The sequence below is a fragment of the Centroberyx affinis genome, unplaced genomic scaffold, assembly GCF_046629955.1.
Source record: "Centroberyx affinis isolate AG114_WGS23_722 - 3 ecotype Tasmania unplaced genomic scaffold, CSIRO-AGI_Caff_v1 ptg000166l_1, whole genome shotgun sequence".
In the NCBI taxonomy this organism is placed as follows: Eukaryota; Metazoa; Chordata; class Actinopteri; order Beryciformes; family Berycidae; genus Centroberyx; species Centroberyx affinis.
This window is the reverse complement of record NW_027278863.1, coordinates 43,793-70,760: the sequence shown is the minus strand read 5'-3', so window position 1 is coordinate 70,760 and position 26,968 is coordinate 43,793. Positions and strand designations below refer to the sequence as shown.

The 26,968-nt window shown below is 43.1% G+C and overlaps 1 protein-coding gene across 3 annotated transcripts; it reads right to left on the bottom strand.

Annotated features, from left to right (window-relative positions):
• Positions 1–1,103: 1,103 nt before the first annotated feature.
• Positions 1,104–26,563, bottom strand: osbpl6 (oxysterol binding protein-like 6). 3 transcript variants are annotated; one of them, XM_071533230.1, is made up of 22 exons: positions 26,462–26,563; positions 18,338–18,460; positions 17,883–17,936; positions 17,388–17,501; positions 17,061–17,231; positions 14,815–14,956; positions 14,387–14,490; positions 13,614–13,706; positions 12,440–12,608; positions 12,031–12,161; positions 10,652–10,759; positions 10,098–10,229; positions 8,979–9,066; positions 7,959–8,212; positions 6,826–6,963; positions 5,619–5,682; positions 5,321–5,399; positions 4,395–4,539; positions 4,025–4,169; positions 3,447–3,573; positions 2,785–2,907; positions 1,104–2,632 (listed from the first exon to the last, which is right to left on the bottom strand). In XM_071533230.1, the coding sequence occupies exons 1-22, from the start codon at positions 26,561–26,563 to the stop codon at positions 2,521–2,523; spliced, it is 2,718 nt and encodes a 905-aa protein (XP_071389331.1). In that variant the 3' UTR covers positions 1,104–2,520. The 3 variants fall into 3 exon arrangements, with proteins under 3 accessions (XP_071389331.1, XP_071389349.1, XP_071389341.1); XM_071533248.1 differs by lacking the exon at positions 10,652–10,759; XM_071533240.1 differs by lacking the exon at positions 13,614–13,706 and having other exon boundaries at positions 18,338–18,457.
• Between the last annotated feature and the right edge of the window lie 405 nt (positions 26,564–26,968).

The following is a 26,968-nucleotide window of genomic DNA, read 5'->3' as shown; positions in this document are numbered from 1 at the left end:
TCGCTATGTAACCTGTAGTGGAATCTATGGAGAATGTGCTGGGTTCGACTGTTAATGGCATACCTTCTTCTTGGCATGGGGTTTCTTGTCAGTAGTGTGTTTGTGAGGCATTAATAAATGCGTTAAGGCACAGCAAGTGGAATTGATGCTGACAAGTTGTAGCATTGAGTATGTGAACGGAAATAAAGAGATGCTGTACACAAGTACATCAAAACAAAGGTATATGGGTGCAGAAGCGTTACTACGTTTTTTGGTTTGTAATCTACAGTACTACGTGAACAGTGCACACAAGATGAATTTTGCTTCACATAGTTTTCATTCTACATATTTTCATTGTTCGCTCACAAAGGAAATCATAACTTAAATGTGCTCATCCAAATCTACATGAGTATTTCACTTGTTTGTTTTGGGGTTGATTTCAATCTCTGGACCCTTGAGTGTATTTTCTTACACCGTTACAGAAAAAGTGGACATAGGCTAAAACAGTAAAGCTGATATGCTTTTGCAATGAATATATAAACTTAAAAAAAAAAGTAGTTGGTGCTTTGCAGAGGCCCACATCATAGCAGTAAATTCTCTGGGGAGCTGGACACATTCAAAATATCAGCTTCCATGCTTGTATGAATCTTACATACCCAAAATGTCTTTGGCTTTAACATCTAAAATGTTTAAGAAAAAAAAGAGAGAGAGAGCACATTCGTAAATAGCTCATGAGAAGTTGCTGTTGGAATAACCTCTTGATCTTCTTTGCATAACATGGTATCCTTTCCTCAAAAACAGAAACTGTATTTTCTAGGAAGCAGCTGTAGGTGGCTCTAGTGTTTCAAGATTGGCTAGTTGTATAAGAGTGTTAGTTGGCTGTACAGAGTCGTGTGGCTAGATGACTTTCTGGCCCCTGGAAACATGCGGCTAGTTCACTCCTGTTTCACTGGGTCAAATGTTTCAGAGAGAGTGCATCGTTATACACTGAGACCAAGACAGTTGACTGCACCACATGGTTCACATGAGGAGGGCCGACTCATGGTGTGCTCACTATATATGGAGTGAATTATAGTAATGCAGAAAGTGAAGAGGAGTGGGTCTACGTATGGTTTCGTGTGACCATGTTTAAAATTAGACAGCGCAAGGGGGAGAGTAGGGCCCAGGACTCGTGATTGCAGGGAGGTATGGCTCAGTATCATGGGGGGTTAGGGGTGGGGTTGGGGGGTTGAGGACGTGTCCCTATATTTACACTGTGCCAAAGATTCCATTAACGTCTTTGAGAGATTTTTGCTTCCGAAAAAACAAAACTGACATTTCTATAAAGGTTGGTTGCAAGTGTGTCCTGCATAAAGGGTCGAAAATAGCGAAATGTTCCCATGTCAGGGCCTGCGTACGCTCTCATCGTGTCCTATGTCCAGCACAACTGATGACTTTATGTTAAAGTGGTAATCCGCAAAGACCCTTCGTCTTTTTTTTTTTTTTTTTCATTTTGTTGAAGTTTGAGTTTCTGTAGGTGGCGCTCTTTTCTTTATCTGCATCTGTCATGGTGGCTATCTCTGCTCATGCTAACTACCCAGTTCTTATATTTATTCCAAACATAAATGTAACACGCATCACTTCTTGTGTGCCACAGGATTTTTACCGGGAAAGAACTACCAGACACCTGGAGCAGCAAATGTAAAAGCTTTCATGAACTGGCTGAACTACAGGTTGAATCACTATTGTGTTATATCAATCAGTAATAGAGAGTAGGGAAATTAATTAATTTCTATGAGAAGGTTGCGGATTATTACTTTAAGCTATGAGAGCTACTCTTTGAAAATTACTCATAAAAGATTTCCATCTATGGAAGCGGTACTTCATCTAATGCAGTTAAAATTTATTTTAAATGAATTGTTTCCCAAGAGAGAATACTGCTATGATACAGATTCAACAATATTAAAAGGCAAAAATAAATAAAATCTGCCAATTCACACAATACCCTTTCAGTAAATTCTATGAGTCCAAGATATTTTACAAAAATACCTCTTTTTTTCTACAACAAATGATGATATCATAAATACGGCTTATGCCAGTGAAAGCTGCTCTCTAAACATGCAAAGTACATACAGTAGGTAATCAAAAGGTCTAATTCATAGACTAATCTAAACCAAACGGCTTTCAGAAATCAAATGGCTTTTGCTAAAAAGCGTTAAAATGTGTGACGTGGATGGGTGACTTTTTAAGGCAAGGACATACTCAGAAGTCAAAACGGCTTGGGATAGATCTACGTAAGATTGGTAAGATTGTTGCCCTGACAACCCAGCTTCTGCAAGCACAATGAAGGTGATCCTAGAGGAGGCTTCCATGGATGGATGACCGTGTGGCAACGCCACAGAACCGCAACAGGCCGCCGGGCATCAGTTCATCTCTCAGTTCTGCTTATATCCATGCACACTGACGTTTTGTCCTTAACATGTTTATTTTAACACCTTATTGTGCATAGGTAACAGCTTTCTTGTCTGCGATGACGATATGATGCATGTAGCGATCCATGTGCTACCATAGGCTTAATGTAGATTCCATATTGATGAAGCCAGGGTTTTTGCGAAGCTCCCAGTAAGTGTTGTTGGAGACCCACCTCTCCCTCTGATTGGCATCAACCACTTTCCTAGGAGACGAAAAACAGAACAGCAACAGTCAGTTACTGTAAACAATGAAGCTGCAAGCATTGGGAAAACATTTCCTTGTATTTTACAAAGAAGAAATGGAGACATGGTTGATCTTATCTAGTCTGGTGAACATCCGTAGCCCTGTGCTTACTTGAAGAAGCGGGCCTGGTGTTTGACATTATTCTCCTCGTTCCACTTCCTCCTGGTCCTCTGCAGATCCTCAATGCGCTGCTTCTCAGAGGATGCCAGCTCCACGTTCCCCTCTTCCAGGTACCTGTACGACCAAGACAACACTCATCAGTAAACACACAGCAATTAGCCAGCAATGACAGTCAAACAAAGATCAGCAGAGCAGCAACAGACTGAATTACAGATCTACAATATTCATCCAATTAAGCAGAATCTTTCAATCCGCCCTCATCAGACAAAAACAGTATCACCAGCAGATTAAAAAGGCAGTGACTCACATACCCTGAAGAAGGCAGTTTGCCGACACATTTCCGTCACTTAAACCAAATACAATTATACAGTGCTTTTGCCATAGCCCTTTCAATAAGGGCCTTTTTCATTTGTGCATACCCATGTGAGTGCCAGGTCCTGAATTACAACATCACATTTCGCCTTTGTGGCCATAACTATCCCTCCTTCAAAGCAGATTAACTTATTTGACTTAAATTGCAGTCTAGTTTGTGGTAAATCACTACCACTTTCTCTCAGTCAATGGCAGCAACAAACTGTGTTACCCAATATCATGATGGCATTACAGTCCACACCTCTCTACTGGCTGTACAGAGTGGAGAGGTGATGCTGTACCTTTGATCGGGTCTGAATCGGGCATCTGTATGTGGCAGCGCGTCTTTCAACTCGGGGCAAAGCTCATTGAGTTCAATAGCGAACCTGGTGAAGCCATAGTACAGCTCATAGTCTGTGGGCATGGAGCCTGACAAGGAAAGAACAGGAAGAACATGAGCATCAATCTTGAGCATATAAAATCAATTTATCAATGTGTTACTCCCTATACCATCCACTGAAATGTGTCACAGTATATTGTCATACAATATCTGTCTTCAGGATTCCTCAATTTCACATTTAGGCTGTATCTGGTGATTGTTTTATTAGTTGCTGCATGCCATGCATTATACCATTATTCACTATTCTGTAAACTAACAAACTGAACATCATGAATCAATACCCATCACTCCTTTAAGTCCCTTTTTAGCTTGAAAACTTCCAGTGGATGTTAAGTGGCCAATAACACCAGTAATGAGCACTGGGGAAGTCTTATGTGAAGCCAGTGAAGCGCAGAAGTAGCTGTGGATAAGAAGTCCAGCTCCAACATGACCTGGTATCTGTGTTTTGAGTGTGACTGTGGATGCGGAGCTGATGCCTACCTGGCCTCCAGACACATTTGGCAGAAGGCGGGACGCCACAGTAAAGGCCCTCGTGCCATTTGCCAAAAAGCCTATGGATTACTTTCCCTTCTTGATCCATCACAAATCCTTGAACCTCATTCACATTAGAACTCCAGTAGTTTCCCTAAAAGACAAATACTGTGCAGTTAGCTAATGTGCAGTGTCATAAATAATAAGTTCCCTTTATTATTAAGAGATCATATTACAGAGGCAATCATATTGAAGAAGCAAATTCCATGCTATAAATGATGGTAGCAAGACACGGCTATGTATTCACATCTAAACACACAGTATTGTTTCAGCTATCACTGATTAGCGCTGATTGCCGATTACTGATTGGATGTTTTACCTTGACGAAGGTCAGTTTGCAGAGGCAGGCGCTGCTCTTGGTGTTTCTGATGGTGATCTCCCCGTAGTGTTCGATCCACCGTCTCCCGCTAAGGATGTTGTGTACACAGGTGGTGACTTTGTTCCATTCGTAGTGATCGCCAAACCTAAAAGACACAATGACAGCTAATCAGCTTGAGCTGCTGCTGTTATGGCATAAGCACAGTTGATAACGGGTATTAACAGGCCTTTCCCATGAACCACAGAAGTCTCATAAACAAAGCGGCAGGTGATGAAAGTACAAGAGCAATCTTATTCTGTCAACTGCGATGCCTTCTTCCATTTAATCTAGTTGCTTATTCAGCAGCTCCACAGTTTCAATACATCCCGCCTGAATCATTTTGAGAGGTAAAAATAGAGCAGCTGCTTATTCCTCCCCAACCTTTCAAGGACATTTTTCACAGACTGGAACTCCTTATAGGTTCACATGGCCCAGCAGAGAGCACATTAGCACCACATGGAAGGGCTACGCATTTGCATTTACAATGACAGAGCAGGTAGTGTCTTTCTCAAGGACATTATGACAGGATACATGACGATTGTGGGAAGGGGGGCAGGGAGCTCGGTAGCTCAGTATAGATAACACAATATTGAAGTTTAATGAGGCAAATCATGCTCTAAAGTTATATACATGGATAAAAATCACATTACTAGCTCAGTGTAAGTAATGTAATGTTCACGTTTAACCAGGTAAATCATGCTTTAAAATTGTATACAAACAAAAAACTATGAAAAAGATAATTGAATTTTATTCAAGTGCTGCCTTCTAAATGGGTCAAGGAAGCTTTTCTGGAGCTATCTTGGTACTGCCTGGTAACAGCTTGAGGGTGATATTAACAGTGTGGTACACAGGACATCAGCAGAAAACAAAATATAGCTGAAATTTACCTGGGAAGCATAACATTGACTGTCCCGATTGGTAGGATCTCCATTGATTTTCCCCAGAATTTGTTTTTCCATCTCACTTCTGAAAAACAAAACACCAACAATATTGTCAGTAATGAAAAGCAATGTATGGAACATTCAAATATTTTCTATCTGTCCTCAGCAAATGGTTAAGAATAAGAATTTTCCATCTATGAAATATCAGCTGGATGTTAAGTAGGCTACTTGAGATGTGTTAGATCAACTGCCAAGCCGGTTTTCCCATGTCGAAACCCCCTTACTAATTAGGCAGGTAACTTACCTTGCCAGAAGGTGAAGTTCTTAGACTCACAGTGGCAAGCTGAGATGGGTGGGTGGTGGCTCACCTTAGAGAGAGAAGATCAAATAACCGCAGTCTGACATCTGTTGTTACTGAGACAACCCATCATCGATCCCTGAACACTCTCCATACTGTTCTTTCATAATACATGCTGCAGTTAATCTCTCCTACAGTCATGAAAAAAAGTGTTTTTCGAACATGACAGTATGAAGCTACACATGGGCATACTGTTGTCAGTATCTTACTGTTTCTTTAATAGTTTTCACTTCTTAATAGTGCTCTTGTTCTTAACCATGCAAGCGCACGTTTCTATTGTATTTGGACATGTTCTTATTGTACACTTATTCCACACAATTTCACAGTTTTGCCTATTTTTTTAAGCACAGTACTAAAAGTATGCATTAGAAATATCTTTTTGATAAACTGTGTAGGAAGTAACTATTTACATTTATTTACTTATTTATGTTTTTGTTTTTTATCACTTTGAACAGCTCTCTAGAGGCTACATTGTCATGTTTTAAAATATAGTCTGAGCTCCACTTATTCCTAGTAATCTTGTAAACAGATTTCTATTTTTTTTTTTTTACCTTGTCTTGTTTCACGTGTACAAAAGTGTCCTTTTTATGTCCATGTTTTTATGATCTTAATGTTACTGATGTAAAATTCTGCGGCTTTTTCAGTATACCCTACTGCAAGCAAGAAAGTCAAAGTCAGCCCATCGGTTGTATGTATGTTGTCTATAGTCACTTAAACCAAAACAATACAGTATACAGTATACCTTCAAAAATAAGACAAATATTGTGATATTTTATTCTGGCAACATCATCCAGCCCTACAACTAAGCTGTAAAGGAGATTAAGAAGTTAAAACGGTTAAACCAAATGCAACTGTATTCTCATACTGTCAAAAACCGGAAAAATATTGTGATATTACATTTTGGCTTTATCGCCTAGCCCCACAACTGAGCTGTAGAGAAGGTCAAGACCTTCAGAGAGCAGCAGGGGAACCACTATGGAGACAGGGTCACCATCGCACAGAGAGATAAAGCATGTGACTTCCCTCAGTTGCTATTATCTCTGACAGATACCAAGAAAATGGCTACGGCTCGCACAAGACAGGCACACTGCAAATCCAACAGCTGTTTAAAAGGCTTGCTGCACGTGAGGGAACAACCTGCAGACAAACTTACCTGCTCTGCGAAAAAACAAAGGCCCTTGTCTTCCCGGATACATTCATAAGTCTCTCCAAGTAATGGGTTGAATGGCTTGCTTCCTGCTCTGTAGTAAGTAGATGAGTAGCCTGAGACTGCAAAAGCAGCGACGATGACCTGCGAGAGAGTCAAAACAACACAGTCAACAACACCAAGACGGGATTAACGGGCTTATAATAATAGGCTTTGTAATGAATAAGCCAAACATTAGTATGCGTTGGGTGCTATCCTGAGGACAGGAGACTGATAAAGATAGGAGGATCCAAGGTCGACAGCTGCATCGGAGCGTGATAACGCCTCGCAGCCATGCCTCTGTGTTAGAGACTGTTTACGTCGGCTCGTCACTGGCAATGTCACCTCGCAGACGCACAAAATATAACAGGCAGGGCAGACACAGAAATACAGCGTGGATTTGTGATTTGACTCTAAGATCCGACCTGTGTGTGCCTGGCTGTGTGTCACTGGGCTGAAGGACCCATTCTAAAAAAAACATCTGCTGTACAGAAGGAAACCTTTAATTGCCCAATGAGCAGCAGTAGAGGGAGTCTCAGAGGAAATCTATTGGCATATAGTAGTATTAGAGCACACATCAGTTAATTAGAGCACACCTTGGGGTTACCAAGTACAAGGGAGCCAACACATAAGACCTCTTTAGACTCACAATGAAATGACAAATTTTCCCCTTGTTGGCTAATTTTCCATGCTGTAATATACACCTATTTAACAATAAATGTCCCCCAAAATATAATAATTTCAATTTTCTTGTATTTTTGTATCCCATTACTTCATTATTGTGCACTTTGGTAAAGGAGTCTGAAAATTGGTACAACACAATCTGATTTCAGTGCATTTTTAATGGTTAATGGTTAAATAAAACCTCCACAAATTTTTGAACAATCCCGCCCTTCCGATCAAATAAATCTGCGTTTCTCTTCCTAATATCCCATTGGTTTACACTTTTGAATGATCCCTCGCTGTGTCATGTCCCGCCCCAATATCATTTCATTGTGATTTTAACAATGACCATGAAGCTGCGTGTGCCAGCAGAGAGCGTAACTCCTTAACAGTGAAAACTAAGTGAAATAAGTGTTTATGACTTGATGGGTGTTTACCATGCGTTCGAAGGGATCCTCAGTCTCGGCAGCCTTGTCCAGCAGCTCGCTGTACTCCAGCTCTTCACACATGTGCTGCAGGGTGTTGAGGGGCTCGTTGAGCTCCACGGGCATGGACACCTTGGACAGGTCCTTGCCGATGTTGTTTCTCAGGATGTTCCACAGGTTGATGTTGCTGGTGTCAGGAGAGGGCGCCGGCAGGCAGGTGCGCCGCCCGTTACGGAAGGCACTGCCAGCGAAGTCTCCGTTGGCCACTGGGGCGGAAAGAGAAGACCGGCCCATTAACTATCCATGCCTGGCACAACAGTATCAGTAGTAGCCGCTGGGCTTAGCAATATGCTCTTACTTTAGCTTCAAGGGTGCCTTCACATTTCCCACTCCCTCTTCCATACTTTTTGCAGACCTTAATTCCTTCACTGGATGACTGCCAACTAGGCCGTATCACTCTATAGCTGAAGATTATTCTTCTCAACAGCAAATAGCATAATATGTCAAATGACAGTGGGGCTGCAACTACCTAAGATGTGCGGTCATATTTATATTAGGACTGGACATTTTTTTCCTTACCTGTTCCTTACTTATTCATGCAATTCCTAAATGTTTAAATCACCCGGAAATAATCAATCATTTCCCATACATTTCCAGACTTGCCACACCTATATAGGAACGCTGAGCATCTTAAACACAATGAGGTACTATACGGTTTATCTCTATGTGATATGGGAAAAGGATGGAGGAGGCAGACAGCGTCCCTCCTGCACCTTACACAGATATCTTTCATAACGCCTGAGAGACGCTCTTGGCACAGAGCAGCCCTGCAAAGTCAACTGCCTCTACCTCACTGATAAATTAACTGGTGAGTACAGTGTGTGTCTGTGTGCATGTGTGTGTGTGTGTATGTGTGTGCATGTTATAGAGGAAGCAGGGTTGATCCTCTGCGTGGGATTCCCTCCTACATCATTCTAATAGAAGGCTATGGATGCTGGATGTGGGCTAGTGGGGCTGGAGGAGGGGTCTTACTTTGTCTGGAGACGTTATCGGTCACACTGGCGTTGTCCTCTGAAATGTTATCGCTCACATCGCTGACATATGACTCATCGTCTGAGGCCTGTGACGGGAACAGGGAGAGAGCGGAGTGATTCAGTGCAGTAGAGTACTACACACACTCTGATAGAACAGCAGTCAATAGCGAAACGCCTCGGCCATTCACTCTCTCTCACACACACACACACACACACACACACACACACACACACACACACACACACACACACATATACTGCAGTTTGCCAGTGGCTAGCAAACTGCAGCAGTTGCTGGCTATCTGTCCCACTGCAGTAATCATAAGATGAGACACTGCAGCATTTTCATGCACTTTATTTAGCAAACACAATGAGGCCATTGACGCTGCCAAGGAGGAGCATATTGTAGCTGCTTGCTGTAATAGCTTCTATTAGAGTCGCCTGCTGTTTGCTGGTAAAGGTTTGGCCAGCAGTATCATACTGGTTTGAATGGGCCTGGCGCTCGAGCTGGAGGACACGGGGCTGATGAATTTCCTTGGTGAGTAATCCTTCAGCACGGCTCTATGCATGCCTGCGGAGCAACAATGCTTCATGGCTCCTCTGAGGCCATATTTATTTGGAGCTGGGTATTCATAGGAGTGAAAAGGGGAATATCTGCGGCTCTGGGAGAGACAGCAATCATTGTTTTGAGTGATGGACCAAACTGCATTCATAAAGGAAGGGCTTATCATTGAAAACCTGAAGCTAGAAGTCATGAGGGAGAGTCGGAAGAGAAATGCTATTCTTTTAGGACCCCACTGAACCCATCTGAGGGATTAGGCCCGGGGGTAGATTAAACAGGGGCCCTCCAGTGTGGCTGGCTTTGTTTGAGTTTCCGTTGTGTGCTATCTCTGCCTCTCATGCCGCGCTCATTAATCGCTGACTAACTCCAGCTACGCACACGGCCATCAGCGATGCTTTATCTGAGTTCCCAGCAGCAGGACAAGTTTAACCCCCTCCCCGATGCACTTCCTCTGCAATCTGCTCCCCATGGTCCTACTGCCATCCTCTCTCAGCACCTCAGCAACCACTGTCCACTGTCATACCTCGTTCTTTTTCTTTCTTTTTTCTGGCGTACCTCATTCTCTGATGAGCTGGCAGACAGAAGCACTTCCTGGGCATCAAAGAACTCAGAGACAGACTCCGACATGGAGAGCCGGCTCTCATTAGAGGCCTGTTGAGTAAGAGGTATTCCCATCTGTTCCCCAGCCTGCAGAAAAGTACATGCAAAAACATCAGACTTTCACTGTGCCGTCCTGTGATGAGAGGTTTAAAATCCAAAAAGGGATCTGAACACACACAAACACCGTAACAACACATGGGGAGTTCATTTTGCACCATGTGCATCCTTGCCAGAGGGCAAGCGCCCATCCTTTTCTGATTAGTCATTTTTCCATTAACCTTGATGTCAGGGTCAGCATACACTAATGCTCTTTTAAGCTCACCTGCCAAGGCAGACTGGAAAGACCATCACTCTATAAAAGTGTGGATAAATAATACAGTTGACAAACGCAGGAAGCAAAGACTACAGCTACCTGGCCGGTTTTGAAAGCCTGTTATGTCAATAGAGATGAGTAGGAAATCGGCATTGTCAGTGAGTGAGTCCTCCGTGACCTGAGCACAGTGACCTACCTCATCAGGCGTGGAGATAATGTTCACACTGACCACCTGTTCAGTCAGGACGGACTCAGAGTGGATGCGGTTGAGTCGGGTTCGAAGTTCTGCGTTTTGGGACAGGGCCTGAATAATGAATGATGCCATTAATTTTCCAAATTCAACATGAATATGTTAAATCATTAGGGATGGGACTTCGACACACAATATGGAGTTCGCGATTCGATACAACCACGATGCGATGTAATAAATAAAAGTTCAATGACAACAAAGTATGACTGTGCAGAATTATGTTTATTTCTGAGCCACAAATCTTTCTAGCAATGGCACTGCCTTACTAGAATGTAAATAACAATTTAAAATGTCATTACAAAGTGCAAATAATATAATTTGGACGGAGAGCTTCTGAAGTTGTGATAGGTGAGCCGTCTCATTTGTGATTACTACAGCAGTATAAAATGTAGCTAATACTGCGGTTCATTTTTCTGCCATACAATACATTTTTGTATTGTGATATATTGAATTTCAATATATCGTCCCATCCCTATAAATCATATGTTCATATCCGTGCATAAGTGTTTCCACCATGGTCTCCTACATTAAGGTATGTGGTCCATTGTGTGAACATATTTGAAATAAATTAGTGACAAAAAAAGAGAAAGTTAACAAAAATAAATTGCTCACAGAAATCCACCACAGGGATTAAACATGTGTTGACATCAGCAGTCCCCTCTGTAGCTATTACCACCACGACTTTCTACTATCTACTTGCGAGAGCTTAGCCTTAAAAACCTGACCTCCAGCCTTCACCAGCATTGTCACAAAAACTTCCAATTAGGAACAAAACGGAGATAAAGCAGCTGACACATTTCACCAAAATGATGTCAACTCTTAGCAGAGGCACAGTCCAATTAAATCATCGGGGTAGAGAGACAGCCCCAAGGAGCAGAGTTAATGAACTGTACGGCACGTTTCTCTCTCTCTCTCTCTCCAATTAATGTGGCAAAAGATGATTGGAGTTTCACAACTCACTTGCCTCTGTCCTCATCTCCACACATTTCATTTTTTAACTGTGATTACAGTGACTGCCAGGAGTCAGCCGTGCCTGGTGTGTGTTTTTTCTGATGTCCCATCATCATCACAAGCATATCTTACGGTATGACAAACACGAAATGGGTATAATTCAACAAAAGTAAAGAAACCAACGTTCTCATCAAATAATGACAAACGTTTCCCCTTATCGCTCCAGCTAATGTTACGTTCCATCCACCATTATACCAAGCATTTAGAATATTAAGTAGCCAAATGTCTGACAACAGTTCAGATGAACTATCACTTACCTATAGCAGGAGCTTGGAAAGAGACGTTATGGGAAATGTTTGAAGACAGTTCATTACCTGTGACAGAGACTTCCTGAGGGTGTTGATCTGGGCTGACTGGCCGGACTGCTCCTGGTCAGACAGGATCTGTTTGATCTTTTCTTTCTCTATGGCCACGGTGTTGAAGGCTGACTTTAGCAGAGAGTGCACTGCACAAAGACAGGACACAAGAAGAATAGTATTCTTCCCACTGTGCAATTTATTTAAGGATCACATTTGAAACAAAAAACTTGAGGACATACTGTATCTCTCGTGTTGAAATACATTTTTGAAACGATGAAATACAGTTCATTTGAATTGGCTGTGACCAGCTGGCGAACCAGGAACATGCAGCATGTACCGTGAATGAATATGTTAACGCGCCTGCACTCAATTTCAGCTCGGTCTAATAAGCCCCAGGCTGTAATCATGCATGCTGCCTGCCTACCTTTCTGGGCGATGGTGCAGAAGTCCTCCTGCAGTTTAATGTAGTCACTAGCACACTCTATGCTGTCTGTCAGCCGGGAGACGGGGGTGTGAAAGTCGGCCAGTTCGGCGCACAGGTTGGGGTTGGAGGAGTGGTGGCGGACAGGAGACATGCTGGCAGACAGAGGGACCTGGGCAAGGCAGGAGACAAGAAAGAGAGCCGCTGTCCATCACCGGGAAGGCACAGTGCTGCTGGAGGTGTGTGGCTGACAGGCAGAACCGACTGTGAAGACCAGGAGCCTGTGGACTATTGCTGTGGCTCCAAAAGGCTTGACTAGCTCTGCATGTACATTACTACAGGACCATTCACCCTGTTGAAGGATTTGACATGTCACACCATCATATAATGCTAAGAAGTAAAGGTCCTTCAAGCTAAATTCTCATTCCCTTTCCTGCCAATATCCAATTCTACTCACTTTGAGGAGGACAACTACCAAAAAATAATATCCTCCCCCTTATCTATCTGCACCTGATGAGTCACTCATCTATTGCTGGTATTCTCCCCGAGGTAGTGAGGAGGAATTGGATCCTGCGATAGTTAATTTACCCAAAAACCTTGCAGTGATAAGAACTGAGCATCATGAAGGAAAAGGCTTTTAAACTTTCCCTCCAGCATGGAGGGCAGTTTAAAAAGCAACACAAACACCGATTAACATGTTAAACAGAATGTGGGCAAATTAGTGAAGGTGGAAAATTATTCAGGCCAAGTCACAGCACACCAGTATCAAGTGCCAGTTGCAGTGGAGACTAAAAAAAGAACTGAAACAGCAAAGAAAATAGGAAATACAAAAGGAAAAAATCCTTTTGTCTTCACTGTGTATACTGCAAATGTTCAACTAACCCTTAAGAAAAGGGAAAAAAAACAGTGGGACTTTGGCAAGACATACAGGCTGAAACAGGGATCAAACCTGAGAGTTACAAGATGGTCTATCTGACTAATAGGCCACACTGCAACATGTTTACTTTGAAAGGTCACTGTGCTCTTAGATAGCTCCTCTGTACAATAAGGCTTTTAGCCACAAGGACACTGCATTCTGAATATGTCTGAGAGCTACTGTATACTACTGCTGTGTACTAAGTCTGTGTGTGTGTCTTTATGTGACAGTTACAGAGTGAAAATCGGAAAAGAGAGGTACCTGAAGTTGGAATTTTGCGTCTTTGCCGACACTTTTTGTTCTCCATCTTCTGTTCAAGCGCTTTTCTTTCTTTGACAATTCTACACAATTGGTCTATGTGGCACACGTGGATCAAAATATGCAAAATGTGGTTAATAGGACAAACACTGTCACAAATAAAGCAGAAGTTAGGACACAGCTTGATTGCAGTGAAATGGAAGACAACAACATTCCCACAAATGAGCTGCAAACACAATTTCAAGCCCAATGCAATGTATGTGGTTAAAGAAAAAAAGCCAAATTCAGGCCAAACGATAATATGAAAAAATGCAATTTGATAGATACTGATCAGTTAGAGAGAAGCAGGCAGGTTTTCCTATAAGCAAGGTTGAATGCCGCCATTCTAGAGAGGTAATGAAGGTGACCGCTGACTAAGACATTGGGCCTCTCTCCATCATTACATGGGTAATACAGGCTTTAGGAATCCTGCCCCCTCCCAACACACACACACACACCCTTAACACACACACACACACACACACACCACCCACAACACATTACAGAAACAGGCCTCTGCCCCAGAAACATCCTGAAATTGACACTAACTGAACTAAACTGCACCTAGACACCACTTTCATGAGATTGAACTCTGCCTTGCCCCTGCTCTCTGTATCTGTATCTGTGTGTGTGTGTGTGTGTGTGTGTGTGTGTGTGTGTGTGTGTGTGTGTGTGTGTGTGTGCATGCATTCTTGCGTGTGTGTACATGCGGGTGTTTACGTGCGTGTGTGTTTTACCTGCATGTCAGTGAAGTTGGGTGCTGACTGCGTCCTCTGCAGAATCTCCAGACTCTGCAGTAACCTGCTCAGCTCAATCAGGTTGGACTGGCAGCGTGCGAGCTCTGAAAACACACACACACACACACACACACACACACACACACACACACACAGAGTGTTATGTGTCAGGTAATGGTCATCAATCCACCATTTAGAGATGAGAGAGTTACTGTAAGGCTGAGGACATGATTTACTTCACTACCTTACCTTTACAAATCATATCCTGTGGAATTATCATGACAGCCAAGTGCAGCTTATTGTTAGTTTACTTGGTTAAGAACCTTCTAAAATCAGATTTGTGTCCAGTATATGGAGGCAGATCGCACTCATGCCATTCATATTGGATGAGGCCCTTGTTTGGTAATGGTTGAGGGTGGGGCACTTACCCTCTGCACACTTGTCCATCTCCTCTGACTCCTGGAGCCATGCAGCCACCTTGCTCTGCCCATTACTGTAGGAGGCAGGCAGGCTGCTGCTGCTGCTGCTACTGGGGGCCACTGGCTGCCAAGGCAAGCTGCAGGGCTTGGGCTGCTGAGGGGCGACACGATGACAGACAGAGAGACAGAAGAAAGGTTTACTGTCACATGCTGCACACCTCGGTTTTGTTTAGCGTAGGTTTTAGTGGTAATGTCTGGCTCAGAAGCGGTTTAATCGATTTTGATCGCACTGTTATCACTTATTCAGTTGGTATTGATGTACTGAAAGGAAGGCCTATCCTGGAAATCGCATTTTGGATAAAAAGACATCAGTGATGCTTCAGACACACCTTTTAAATGGATACCTAATACCACAGAGCTCATCACTGGAAGGTTGCTGGTTCAAAGCCCCGGCCTGCTGGGAAAATCTGGGTGGGGAAAGTGAAACCTGAACAACTACCATCAATGTGCCCTTGAGTACGGCACTTGACCCAACTGCTGCAGTGGAGCTGTGCAGCGGCCAACAGTTGAAGACTGGCACTTGAGCTGCCTAATGTCCTGCCATAATCACCCTGATACAGTATATTAAACATAACCAGTTAGGCTGATGAGGCCATTCATTAAGCTAATTATTGCATTCATCAGCAAATATTTCGATGTCAACATACTTGTTTTCACATAACACATGGGTATGATATGAATATGGTGTTGATATGAAATCTGTATCTTAAAGCATTAAGGCATTATAGTAGTTTCAAGAAAATCATGTTTCCTTCAATAATATGCAAATGTATGCAGCAAGGTGCTCCAAAATCTAATCAGATCATCTACTCTATAGGGGGAACCTGTGGTGTAAGTATGACGTTTCTATCATGTATTGTTCATGGTGGTAGGACAGGAAAATTAGTTTAAATAATATCACAGGCTGGATAAAACCATGACAATGAATGTGTCTGAATATAATGTACACAGGCAGCCGTGCCTCAGTTGTCTACAGTCTGCACTGCACACAATACTGGGAAACCTTGATTTTCTTCCTCTGAAAGCAAAGTCTTTGATGTAGCGGTAATTCTCACTCTAAGATTGGAGCTCTTTATTTATCCTGTTCTTCTGGGAGAGCTCATCAGGCTGGAGCCCAGCTGCTCTGAATCCAGATACTTCTGATCACCTCTAATGGCCTGAGTCAGGCGGAGAGCCACCTTCCCAGGAGACTGCACACTGGCTGCCTCCTCACATTTACCAGACACTTTCACGAGGGCCAGGGGTTCACACCAAGCTGGAAACGGTCTAGACAAACATGCCTGTCTGTTATCCTAACGATCTGGATACTATTACCTGTCCAATCTGCATTACTGCATTAGACCTATTTACACTTTCACAGCCAATAGTCTGGTAATTAGGCATGTAATACGGGGGCCAATTCAGAGTCATATTGAAAACGACAATGTGGAACAAATGTACGGATCACATCTAGAAAAACGGTCGCTGGAGACTTCCTCACAAAGCATGCAACGCCTTAGATGTGGACTGTAAAGTACTTGCCATTCTTTAACCTTTTTTTATTGAAAGCGCTCCAGCTTTCTGAGTAATCTGTTTGTCTGGAAATGCAACTGTTACATTAAAGTGCACAGTAAGGAAAATAATAAACGCTGCAAAGTGATAGGTGTAAAGCTGACAGGCCTGGGTAATCAAGGTAGCAAGCACACAAGCAGAGAAAATCTCCTCTGACCATATAAAGTCTGCCTGTCATCACTTGTTCTATGAGCAATATTTCCTCTCTTCTGGATGCAACTTTGGTGCCCCAGCTTCCAATAAAAACTGGTCTAGGCAATCCTTCATTCTCTATGCCACATCCCTCTTGAATAAGTAATTGCACTCTGCTCAGAGCAGAGGCTACTTTTAAGCCTGGTGCATAGTAGTAGTTTGAAATATTTTTAAACTACTACTGTGCAGCAGGCCCACATCACCTTCAAATCTGCAGTTGTAGTGGGTTGTGACCTCTATACAATATGTCAAATATGTATGTACAACATGTAAAATATATTTCTTTCCCAATGCCATTCTAACGAGTAACACACTGCAAGCCAAGGGACCTTTAGTCAAAAGCGAGTTCAAAGAGTTCTCCTTAATTCCCCATCAACTTGAGATGACACGGCTATCTAACCTGAGAAAACAGTTAATAGCACTGTGGTACGAAGGGTGGGGGGGGGCAGCACCTTGGCTTCATGTCCCACAGTGGGGGCTGGCTGGGGGGACTCCATTGCAGCCGGGGGAGGAAACGTTCGCATGGTGGCCTCCCGGGGAGATCGAACTATCTCGTTCTGCCGGTAAAGGCGGTGATGACGCAACTTGGACACCCAGGCGTCAAAGATGTCTTGGGATTTGACCTATGGAGAGGAGCAGAGAGAGAGAGTGAGAGAGAGAGAGAGAGAGAGAGAGAGAGAGAGGAGTCTGAGTGCTGTACCTGAGGTGGGAGGAGTCGTCCCCTGTCCCTCTGTTTATCTGTACTGACATGATAATATTGACTTTCCCTCCCTGCTCACCTTCAGGTGGTAGATATGCTCCTCGGTGTCCAGGTCAATGCGGCGGGCCCTCTTCTTGATGGACATGACCGAGAGCCCGACATCGATGCTGCCATGCAGTTTGCCTTTCTGGATCTGAGGCAAGTGATACAAAACAATGTGAGGGTACATTTGAATTTTGAGCTGAAAAACATAAAGTCATATAATCCCACTTCCAAAACAAAAGTCAAATTCAAGATGACACTAGTATCAGCGTAAGGCTCGACACTACATGGGGACAGGCAATACTGAGCTTTGCAGTTGTTAGTATATATTTTCTCGGGTTAATTCTGTGTGAAAAACAGCATTTTGCCAGTCAATTTTTAGATTTCCCACAAACTGACAGGGTGCGCTGCAACAGAAAGAACAACGTGACCCTCGTTGCGGATGTTTCTGCTGACTCATTGCCATGCCTTGCTGATGCCAGGCCAGGCTGCCCTCTGTCTCTGCCTGTGGGTCCTAGTCAGGGTTACTTACATCAATAGGGGACTTGGAGTACTTCAGGATACCATTGTCCAGAACAAAAAAACGCTGTGGAAAAGATACAAACAAAAATAACGTGTCGGTGAATAACAGGCAGTAAGGTGGGGGCAGAGGTTGCATGTAGATCACATTATCTGAGCAATGGTGTATTTGAATCTGTTTATATTCTACAGTTGTCTACAGTTTATTCTCTCTCTCAACAGTAATTTGCTATATGACACTGACTCTCTGTGGTGTTGTATGTTCAAATGTGTTTAAGAGGCCAAGTGTGGAGGAAGGAAGGTGAAAAAAGACAGAAAAGGAGAACTTCCATTAAGCAATAGCACTTCTCTAGACAGTGGACGGTTTAACATTGCAAGGGTGGCTGTATTTGAAAGTGTTTTCCCACAAGTGATATTGATTCCAGCGTGCAAAAGTATGTGTGTCTCGTTTTTGCCACTGGATCCTACCTTGTGCCAGCCTTTCAAGGGCCATTTCCGCTTCTTCAACATGAAGCCCTCATGTTTATCTGGCCTCTGGACGTTGCTCTGACCGATTTTCAGCCCCTCGATGATTTCCCAGCTGTCTGCCTCCTAGGGTGAAATAAAAATACAGAGCTGTGTCAGAACTAATCCGCTCACTCCTCCAGATCTAGAGGAATAAGGAGAAGCATTTGCTTTATTAGAAAAGAGAGGCTCCCATCTACAGTCTGATAGGCGGAGGAAAACAACAGAAATTCACTTCACAATTCTTCATTCTTTGACCGTACTATACATTTTAAAGAAATACTGCCCCATTCAAATTCCTCTTGCATTCTCAGCATTTCCACTCCATTAGCTTTCTCCTGACTCTGCTCTTCCTGCTTCTGGTGGGTCTGCAAATCAAAGGGAGGCCTCTGGAGTGGAGGGGCGGCGAGGTCAGGTGGGGACAGGTGTGACATCACCATCGTCCCACTGGGGGACTCTGGGAATCATGGCAACACAGCTTGGATGGAAGTTAAATGTCTAGTATCAAGATAATAGTCATTACTACCCTGCTGTACTGGCAGACCTAACAGTGTGGTCAGGTGTGTGTGTGTGTGTGCGTGTGTGTGTGTGTGTACATGGATGTTTCTTAATGCATGTGTGCAGAGAAATCCTCTGTACACTGTTATATATCATCAATCTGTGATGTTCAATATGTTCAATGAGTTATTTTATGATGAAGTGTTGTAATTTACTCTTTTTGGTGTACCCACTTTCCCTCAACCTGCCTCTTCTACTTTTCTCCTACATTTCCCAGAATGCCTTTTGACAAACCCCAGAGATTGGGCGTGAACTTGTTGTATTCAGCTGTGGGTTACAGGAGCTGGGGAAGAGAGCAATAATGATAACGATAGCGGAATGAAAGGTTTTTCCAGTCGAGGGTTAGGGTTAGTCACACCCCTTATTTAAATGTTTTACATGTTTATTTGTCTGCATATATTTTATATATGCTCTTCATTCTTATGTTAATTCTGCTTTTATTCCATTTTTAACTGTGAGCAAGAATATAATAACTCAGCTCAACTCAAAATGCAACATGTCTTATGTCTGCATTGCATTACGGTCTATTGATTGTCAGTGGAGAAATTGATATCTCTTCCTCTTCAACGATGGATTTCTCCCTGTATGATTGTTGAACTTTGATGTATCGATGGTGAGTCTAGAAAGAAAACCCTTGCTCTTTGATTCCGACAGACTGAGACCAAAACCAAAATTTTTTCTGCTATCAAACTCTGCTGTAGCTACACTGGAAATATCTTGATGTGGCGTCTTGTTGTCTAACTTTGGCCAGTTATCCACAGGAATGAGAAAAATACACAATAAAATAGACCCAGAAATGCAAGGTACATCACCAATAGCGGTAATGGTGGTAAAGTGGGGTGGATTTTTCCTTCAATCCCCGAATCGGTAGTGGCAGATCTGCAGAGCCAATAACGCATTACTGTGGGCAACTTCCCTGGCAAAACAAACAACAGGCCGAGGCTCTACGCTGCAGAGTGTGATGCTGCTCCTGTCAAGACAGCTCTCTGAGTGTGTGTGTGTGTGCAGCGGAGGACACCTGACCTTGGTTTGCAGGACACTTAACAAATGGCGACAACAGCTTGTTTAATCTAATGACCAAGCAAGCAGATCCGTCTGGTAATGAGGTCATTCTCCCTCACCCACCGCAACCCCTCCTTTCAGCAGCCCAGCGCAAGTGGGGAAGTGGAGAGTCTCAACTTCATCAGAAAATCTAACTCACCCTCTAAAGCAATCATATCGTAAAAGCTAGCGATCTCCATACTTGGCCTCATTATACTGAGAGGGATAAGGTCACTCTCAGCTGAACAAGTCAACTGTATAATGTTGCCATAATGCCAGTGACTCGATCAATACATCAATACTACTTTATTCATAACACAACAGTCTTACACATGGCGAACCCCGTCCCTAACAGGCAATAACAAGCAGCGGCTTATGAGGAACCCTCCAGACAAGCTTCCAGTGCATTATAAGAGGCATAACAGCGAGAGAGTCAGCTGTCTAAAATTGAAAAATCAATACTGCACTAAATAAAGGATGGCCCGCGCTGCAATACTGGCAATCCAATGCACTTACCTGAGCATCTTTTTAAGATCCTAACCACCAAAAGACATAAATCAACAAATTCTTTACGAGGAACAGTCAACACATCCTCTGGTTCCACTTCGATATCTAAATACCCAACTGTACGCTCAAGTAGAAATTACTGTCTCAGGGTTTGTTTTTGTTATCTGACCTGACAACAGAACTGAATTAAGCAAAAGCGTCTTCCTGTGCTCTGTTCACTCTTCACTGATCTCACTGCAGAGTAATCTAAAGCTGAAAGAGCCGGTCTCTCTGGGTGGGTTTGCACTGTTAATGAAGGATCTTGTGGCAGACTTAATACAGAGCTGTCTGCTTTGTTAAGTCTAGATTTAAATAGGTTTGTTGCATGAGCCCAATAATACTTTGATATTGGATGACTGCCTATTGGAGCAGCTGTATAGGACATTTTTGGTAATTTTTATTGTATTTTGCCTTTGTACATTGTTATGTTATAATCTCAATGTTTGTTTTATGCTTTTATGTGTTTTGTGTTGCTTTCTTTCCCAGATCTCAGAGATCCCAGAGATTTAGGCATAAACACTGTCTCACGCACAGTGTAAACAGGACTGACTCAGTCACAGACCTATAGCCGACGTGTCCGACCCTCTGGCCTGCAACAGAGATCTTGCTAACTGAGGGAGGGGAGGGGAACACTGGCTGTGCTCATTGATAAGTCAGCAGATGGCAAATGCCAGGTTTACATTTACTGAAAACACAGACTGGCCAAAACTAGAATTCATTCACCATTCATTCAAGTAGGTTTTGGATGTACCAAGAATTTGACATGTACATACAAAAAGGTATAGAAATAAAATAAAGTACTTCAACAGGAAGAGCCTTGTAATAATTCCATAATAATCATAATAATTAGTCTGTATTTTTAAGATAAAATCAACAGTAAAACATAAAAAACCATAAGGCAAGCATTTGATGACTGCCTATTGGAGCAGCTGTATAGGACATTTTTTGATAATTTTTATTGTATTTTGCCTTTGTACATTGTTATGTTATATGCTGTCTCAATGTTTGTTTTATGCTTTTATGTGTTTTGTATTGCTTTCTTTCCCAGATCTCCCATGAAAATTAATAAAGGCTAAACAAAAGATTCAATTAAAATAAAAATGCTAAATAATAGAACTGGAGCATAATCCCAATCAAAAGATCAACTAAATCAATCATACAATCTACCTGTGTCAATTTTTGTTTCGGCCAAATCTTATGGGACCCACCACCTGCAGTGACACTCAATACTGTAGGACAGTAGACCTTTTAATGCTGCAATGAATCAAAGTATTGCAGGTAAGGTCTCCCTGAGCAGGAGAAAGGACAAACACTCCTTAGGGACACCTTAGGCTAAATCAGCACTATAAATATCAATGCAGCAGCCCAGTTCTGATGGCATGTTTCTCTTACACATCTGTTTTTCCCATAGAGACTGCTGTGAATGAATGCTGGAGTAACAGGCTCTGCTACAGGGAGGAGGGCGTCAAGGCCTGCAAGGCCCAGGTGGTTGGATCGCAATCATAGAAAAACTACTTATGATGCTATAAATCTTTATTAATAGCTTTATAATCTTTATTAAGGTGTGCTGTATAGACCCACCATAACCACGTTAGAATCAAAAGGTTCTCTATTTCCATTGATTTCTATTTTAGTTTTTAGTTTTTAGTTTATTCCCTCTGCAATAAAACATAGCAGTGATGTGATAAAAACACAGCAATAAAACACAATGGTAATGAAAAAGACACAAATTACTTTTTTAATTTGTGCAGATCTACGGGGCTCATAAAAACATGGGGGAAAAAATAAACAAAGGCCAGATCAAAATGTTCACTCTGAACAACATTCAGCTACAGTTTACATCACCAGTATAGACTGAAGTTGAAACTGTTCTGAAAGCAAGATCACTTCATGTGATATTTTTAGTCTGTGGGTGTTCAGAACTACAAACGAAACGACGACTAATCAGTTTCAAAGCCAGTGATGGTTCCTCAATGGTTCTCCAAAGAGGAACCAAGAACAACTATCATCGGTTTCACCAAAACAACCATTTCTAAGAACCACCTGCTTTATACCAACCATGGAGTGGACTGAGTTGGGAGGCTAACTGGATGTTTGAGGGGGGGCAGGTAAAGGAACTAGAGAGGTGGGGGATGGTCGGGATGATTCAGCTGATTTGTCAATAACGGTTAATCTATGGAGTCTTTAAGTTGATGGTGTTCTGAAAAGCCTCTCAATTTGTTAAACTGTCAAGCTGTCATTAGTTTAGAATTGTTTCTCACCTGCTACAGTCCCAAACTGTATGGCAACCATAGATGAGCTTACTTCACTGTTAAGAGTTAAGAAATCCTGAGTCTCATTACGTGCATATATGTTATGCTAAAACGCTCTTTCACAACTAGCCAACTAGATTGGGTAGCTGTGTGTTTTCCCCATATTACCAATCAGAAGCGCCCATATCCTTTGCAACACGTGGGGCCCTGTTGTCCTTCTAGTGTATCAGGACACTGTGTAAGCTGTCAGCATGTCTTTTGCCCCTGAGACAAATCCCTAAATTCAAGCATCCCAAACATAACACAGTCCTTAATTGAAGAGCAATAACATGCACCCACCAAGTCTGCCACGATCAACACTGAACGATGACTATTTCAACGAGTAATAACCATAGAGATACTGTAATGAGGCTGGATTTCACTGCAGTGTCTGGCTGGCTCAGGAGGGTGGGCTGCCATGCTGATGAGGAGTTAACACCCGGAGAGATTTAGGCATAAACACTGTATCACGCACAGTGTAAACAGGACTGACTCAGTCACAGACCTATAGCCGACGTGTCCGACCCTCTGGCCTGCAACAGAGATCTTGCTAACTGAGGGAGGGGAGGGGAACACTGGCTGTGCTCATTGATAAGTCAGCAGATGGCAAATGCCAGGTTTACGTTTACTGAAAACACAGACTGGCCAAAACTAGAATTCATTCACCATTCATTCAGTTAGGTTTTGGATGAACCAAGAATTTGACATGTACACACAAAAAGGTATAGAAATTAAAAAAAGTACTTCAACAGGAAGAGCCTTGTAATAATTCCATAATAATCATAATAATTAGTCTGTATTTTTAAGATAAAATCAACAGTAAAACATAAAAAGCAATAAGGCAAGCATAGAAAGAGACGCTGAGGACAACTGATTGAACCATTAGATAAAAGCAAGTCTACCAAAGTGAATTTTAAGAAGTGATTAAAAAGATGACACTCATTTAGCCAGCCTAAACTCCCTGAGCAGGTTGTTACAAAGTCTAGACAGCCTGATGGAAAAGGCCAGATCCCCTCATTTTCTTTCTAGGCTTTTGACCAATAAGGAGCAACCCCTGTAGAAAACTGTAGTGCCACGTATGTCAAACCCTTACATTAGACACTGCGATAACCTGGGCAGGGAATAAAGGAGCTTTACTGGACCAACTGAGAGAGGAGGCAGATTTATTCTATTGTCACAGCCAGTCAGTGCCAGCGCTTCATCATTCTTTCATCTCCCATCAGTGCGTTCGGTCATTACCATGAAAACAGCCGCTATCTGATCCTGTAGCGGTGGATAATCGCGTCATTGATTTCCCTACTGTCATAAATCCGGCCAGCTGCTATCAAAGGAACCTTTCCTTGATAAACACGGCGTGTGTTTCGCATCTATTTCCTACTATCTCTAGGCCAAAAACATTACTATCTTATCTGGCCGAGAAATGACAAACAGCTAGAGCACAAATGGTTGGTTGCTGCGACACTCTGAATAAATGCATCATGTCTTGATCATCATCATCAGACCATATCATGATGTGAATCTGTGAGTGTGTGTGTGTGTGTGTGTGTGTGTCTGTCTGTCTGCTTACTGCAGGTGGTGCCTCTAATTGCACTTGTGAGCGTCTCCAGAGCGTACAGTGGATGTCAGCAGAGGAGAAGGCGACACGTATTGATCTGAAAGTGGGGGCTGGGTCTCATTAAGGCTTTCCCCACAAAACGCTCTCCTCTCACTTTTCCTCCAACGCTGAGGCCCAGCTAAGCTCACTAAGGCCTTTTCTCTGCGCCTGCTGTACTTCCTCAGGAGTCCCTGGGGACGATGTATATTTTTCTAGAGCAGAGCCAACAGACGTATCGCCGAAACTCCCTGCACAGGACACACTGATGATGCAGCAATGACGCAGCATAATGCGATCACGCAAGTACACAACGAAATGTGCGTGCATCCACTTTGCAAAATGTCAAAAGAACTCAGAGACACTTGTCTCTGCTGGAGACGTCCGCACAATTAAATTAGCACTGTTTTGAGGGTCACCTGTTGAAACATATTCTGTTTGGTTAGCTTTCCATTGTGGTCACAAAAGCAGACTTTGTGATTTCATCAGAAGGAAAAATGGGAAATGAGATTTTAATGGGTCAGCTGTTAGCATAGCAACAGAATGACACCCAGTTATTAAAATGTGTTTAGAAATATACAGGTGATGTATGGACTTTCTTTGGACATAGGCTACATTGTTATGATGACTGTGACATAAAACTGAGAATACAGCTGAACCGAATAAGACAGGATTTGTAAATCCCCAACTACATTTTTGAATGATACACCTGCCTCCGTACTTGATATATCAGGTATCTGGTGCTTCGCTGCACCATTTAGCAAACGTAGTTCGATCATAACGCAGAACAGCTGCAACACTCAGGAATTAATACCCAATTACATTCTTAATGTGCCGCTGACTGTCTCAATTCACTGCTGACTATATTGCATGTACAAAACAAAGTAAATCTATTGGACAACGACCTCATTTGTTGCTATCTTATGAGCTACCTCTCTGGCTAGTAACTGACTTCATTAAGCACATTAAAAGAGATGAATAGGAAAGGAAGCATCAATAGATAGCCTATTGCTTTCAGATTACGCTGGCTTTGAGATCAGGGAGCGTCTGGGAAATTAAATTCTGAACCCCTCAACCCTTAAAGCCCTTGTTATCTGAAGCGAGTAGGCGACACAATAAAGGAACGATGAAGAGGGGGGCGGAAAGGGTTAACCTCTCCCTCATCGAGCATCAGGCCTACTACTAAGTGCTTCACACAGGCCCCATTTCCCAAACCAAGTCCCTTTGCTCTTCAGAGAGCCATCTCCTATGGATACAGGCCAGGCTCCCACACAGCATACCAGAGTGTGCCACATGTTTAGTGGAGCACCAAGCCTCCGCCTGTCCCTCATGAAATATTCATCACCCAGTACCAACGGAAAAGCTGTGATGTCATAGATTCCAGTGCGGTGTCCTGTTTCTGTATGGCGACGGTGACACAGCAGCCAGTTGAAGTGGGGAGGGTTGGGGGGTGTCTTCAAATGGCCGACTGCAGGGGTTAAGATTTAAACCCTCGCCCTGTAAGCTGCGCTGAAATAAGAGAGTATCTAATTCATTGTCCACTATGCCTCTGCACGGCTTTCATTACTCGACCAGGGAATACAACCGCACACACAAAAACATGCTAAGGGTTTTCAGAGAAAATGGCTCAGAATGGTACCTGACTCTGACAGCTGTATTTGGAGTAATACTTCTGGGGTTGTTCCATTTGTTTAAAACAAAAAAACATGAGAGTAATTTAAATGTTGAGGATGGATGATGGCAGCAAATTTGCTGAGCGACTAGGTCATCACATCACAATAGTTAAGTGATTTTTGTGTTTCACACTTTAAGCACAACTGCTTACTGACTATTTAGTGATTTATTATTTCCTGGCAGGCCCTGTTCCCTTCTGTCTGTCTGTCTGTTTTTGTGATGCAGAAACTGTCTCAGAAGGGCAGAGCTCTGACAGCAGACTGCGGCAACCCAAAATACTATTCACCGTTCCCTAATATTACCTCTGCTGTGCTGTTACATTCATTCAAAGCACTGCTATCCCTTGAAACTAATCCGGGACGGACCTGCCTGTGGCTGGGCGCTTACCTGCCTACTGTCGCGCTGAGATGAGGATGAGGAGGAGGCGCTCTTGTGAGTTGGCGTGGAGGTCTTGTTGACCGGCGTGGAGCTCCTCTCCTCGGAGCTCATGGTGCGGCCGTGGGGGCCTCGCTGGTAGTGTTGGTGGTGGTGAGACATGGTGGATGTTCCGGGCTCCCGTTGGCTCCGCGGTCCTCCCTCAGCAGCACTGCGCCCCGCAGGTCCGGAGCATCCTCTGAGGCAGCTCAGCAGCAGACTTCCTCGCGCTCACTCGCTGCTCATCTGAAACACAATGGCCAGGAAGTTACACTCTCTCATCAACCTCGCCTTCCTCATTCCATCACGGTGCTGCTGTGTATCAACACCAGACGCTAAGCCACACTATCAACGATCAAACAGCGCTCGGTCTGGTTTATCCCTTTGAGAGATGAGTATTTAGGCCTCTCCCAGGCATTCAAAGCTATCCTCACCCATCTCAATGTGTTACTCTAACCCGCAGAAGCTCAATCAAGAGGC

What these genes read in the sequence shown, in the direction of transcription:
- osbpl6 (XM_071533230.1), bottom strand. Translation starts at nt 26,563, where the DNA reads ATGAGCTCCGAGGAGAGGAGCTCCACGCCGGTCAACAAGACCTCCACG. An exon ending in CAAATGTGTCTGGAGGCCAG is followed by an intron (nt 3,574 to 4,024) that starts GTAGGCATCAGC and finishes TTTCCTTGTCAG; the next exon opens with GCTCCATGCCCACAGACTAT. An exon ending in CACCAGGCCCGCTTCTTCAA is followed by an intron (nt 2,633 to 2,784) that starts GTAAGCACAGGG and finishes TTCGTCTCCTAG; the next exon opens with GAAAGTGGTTGATGCCAATC.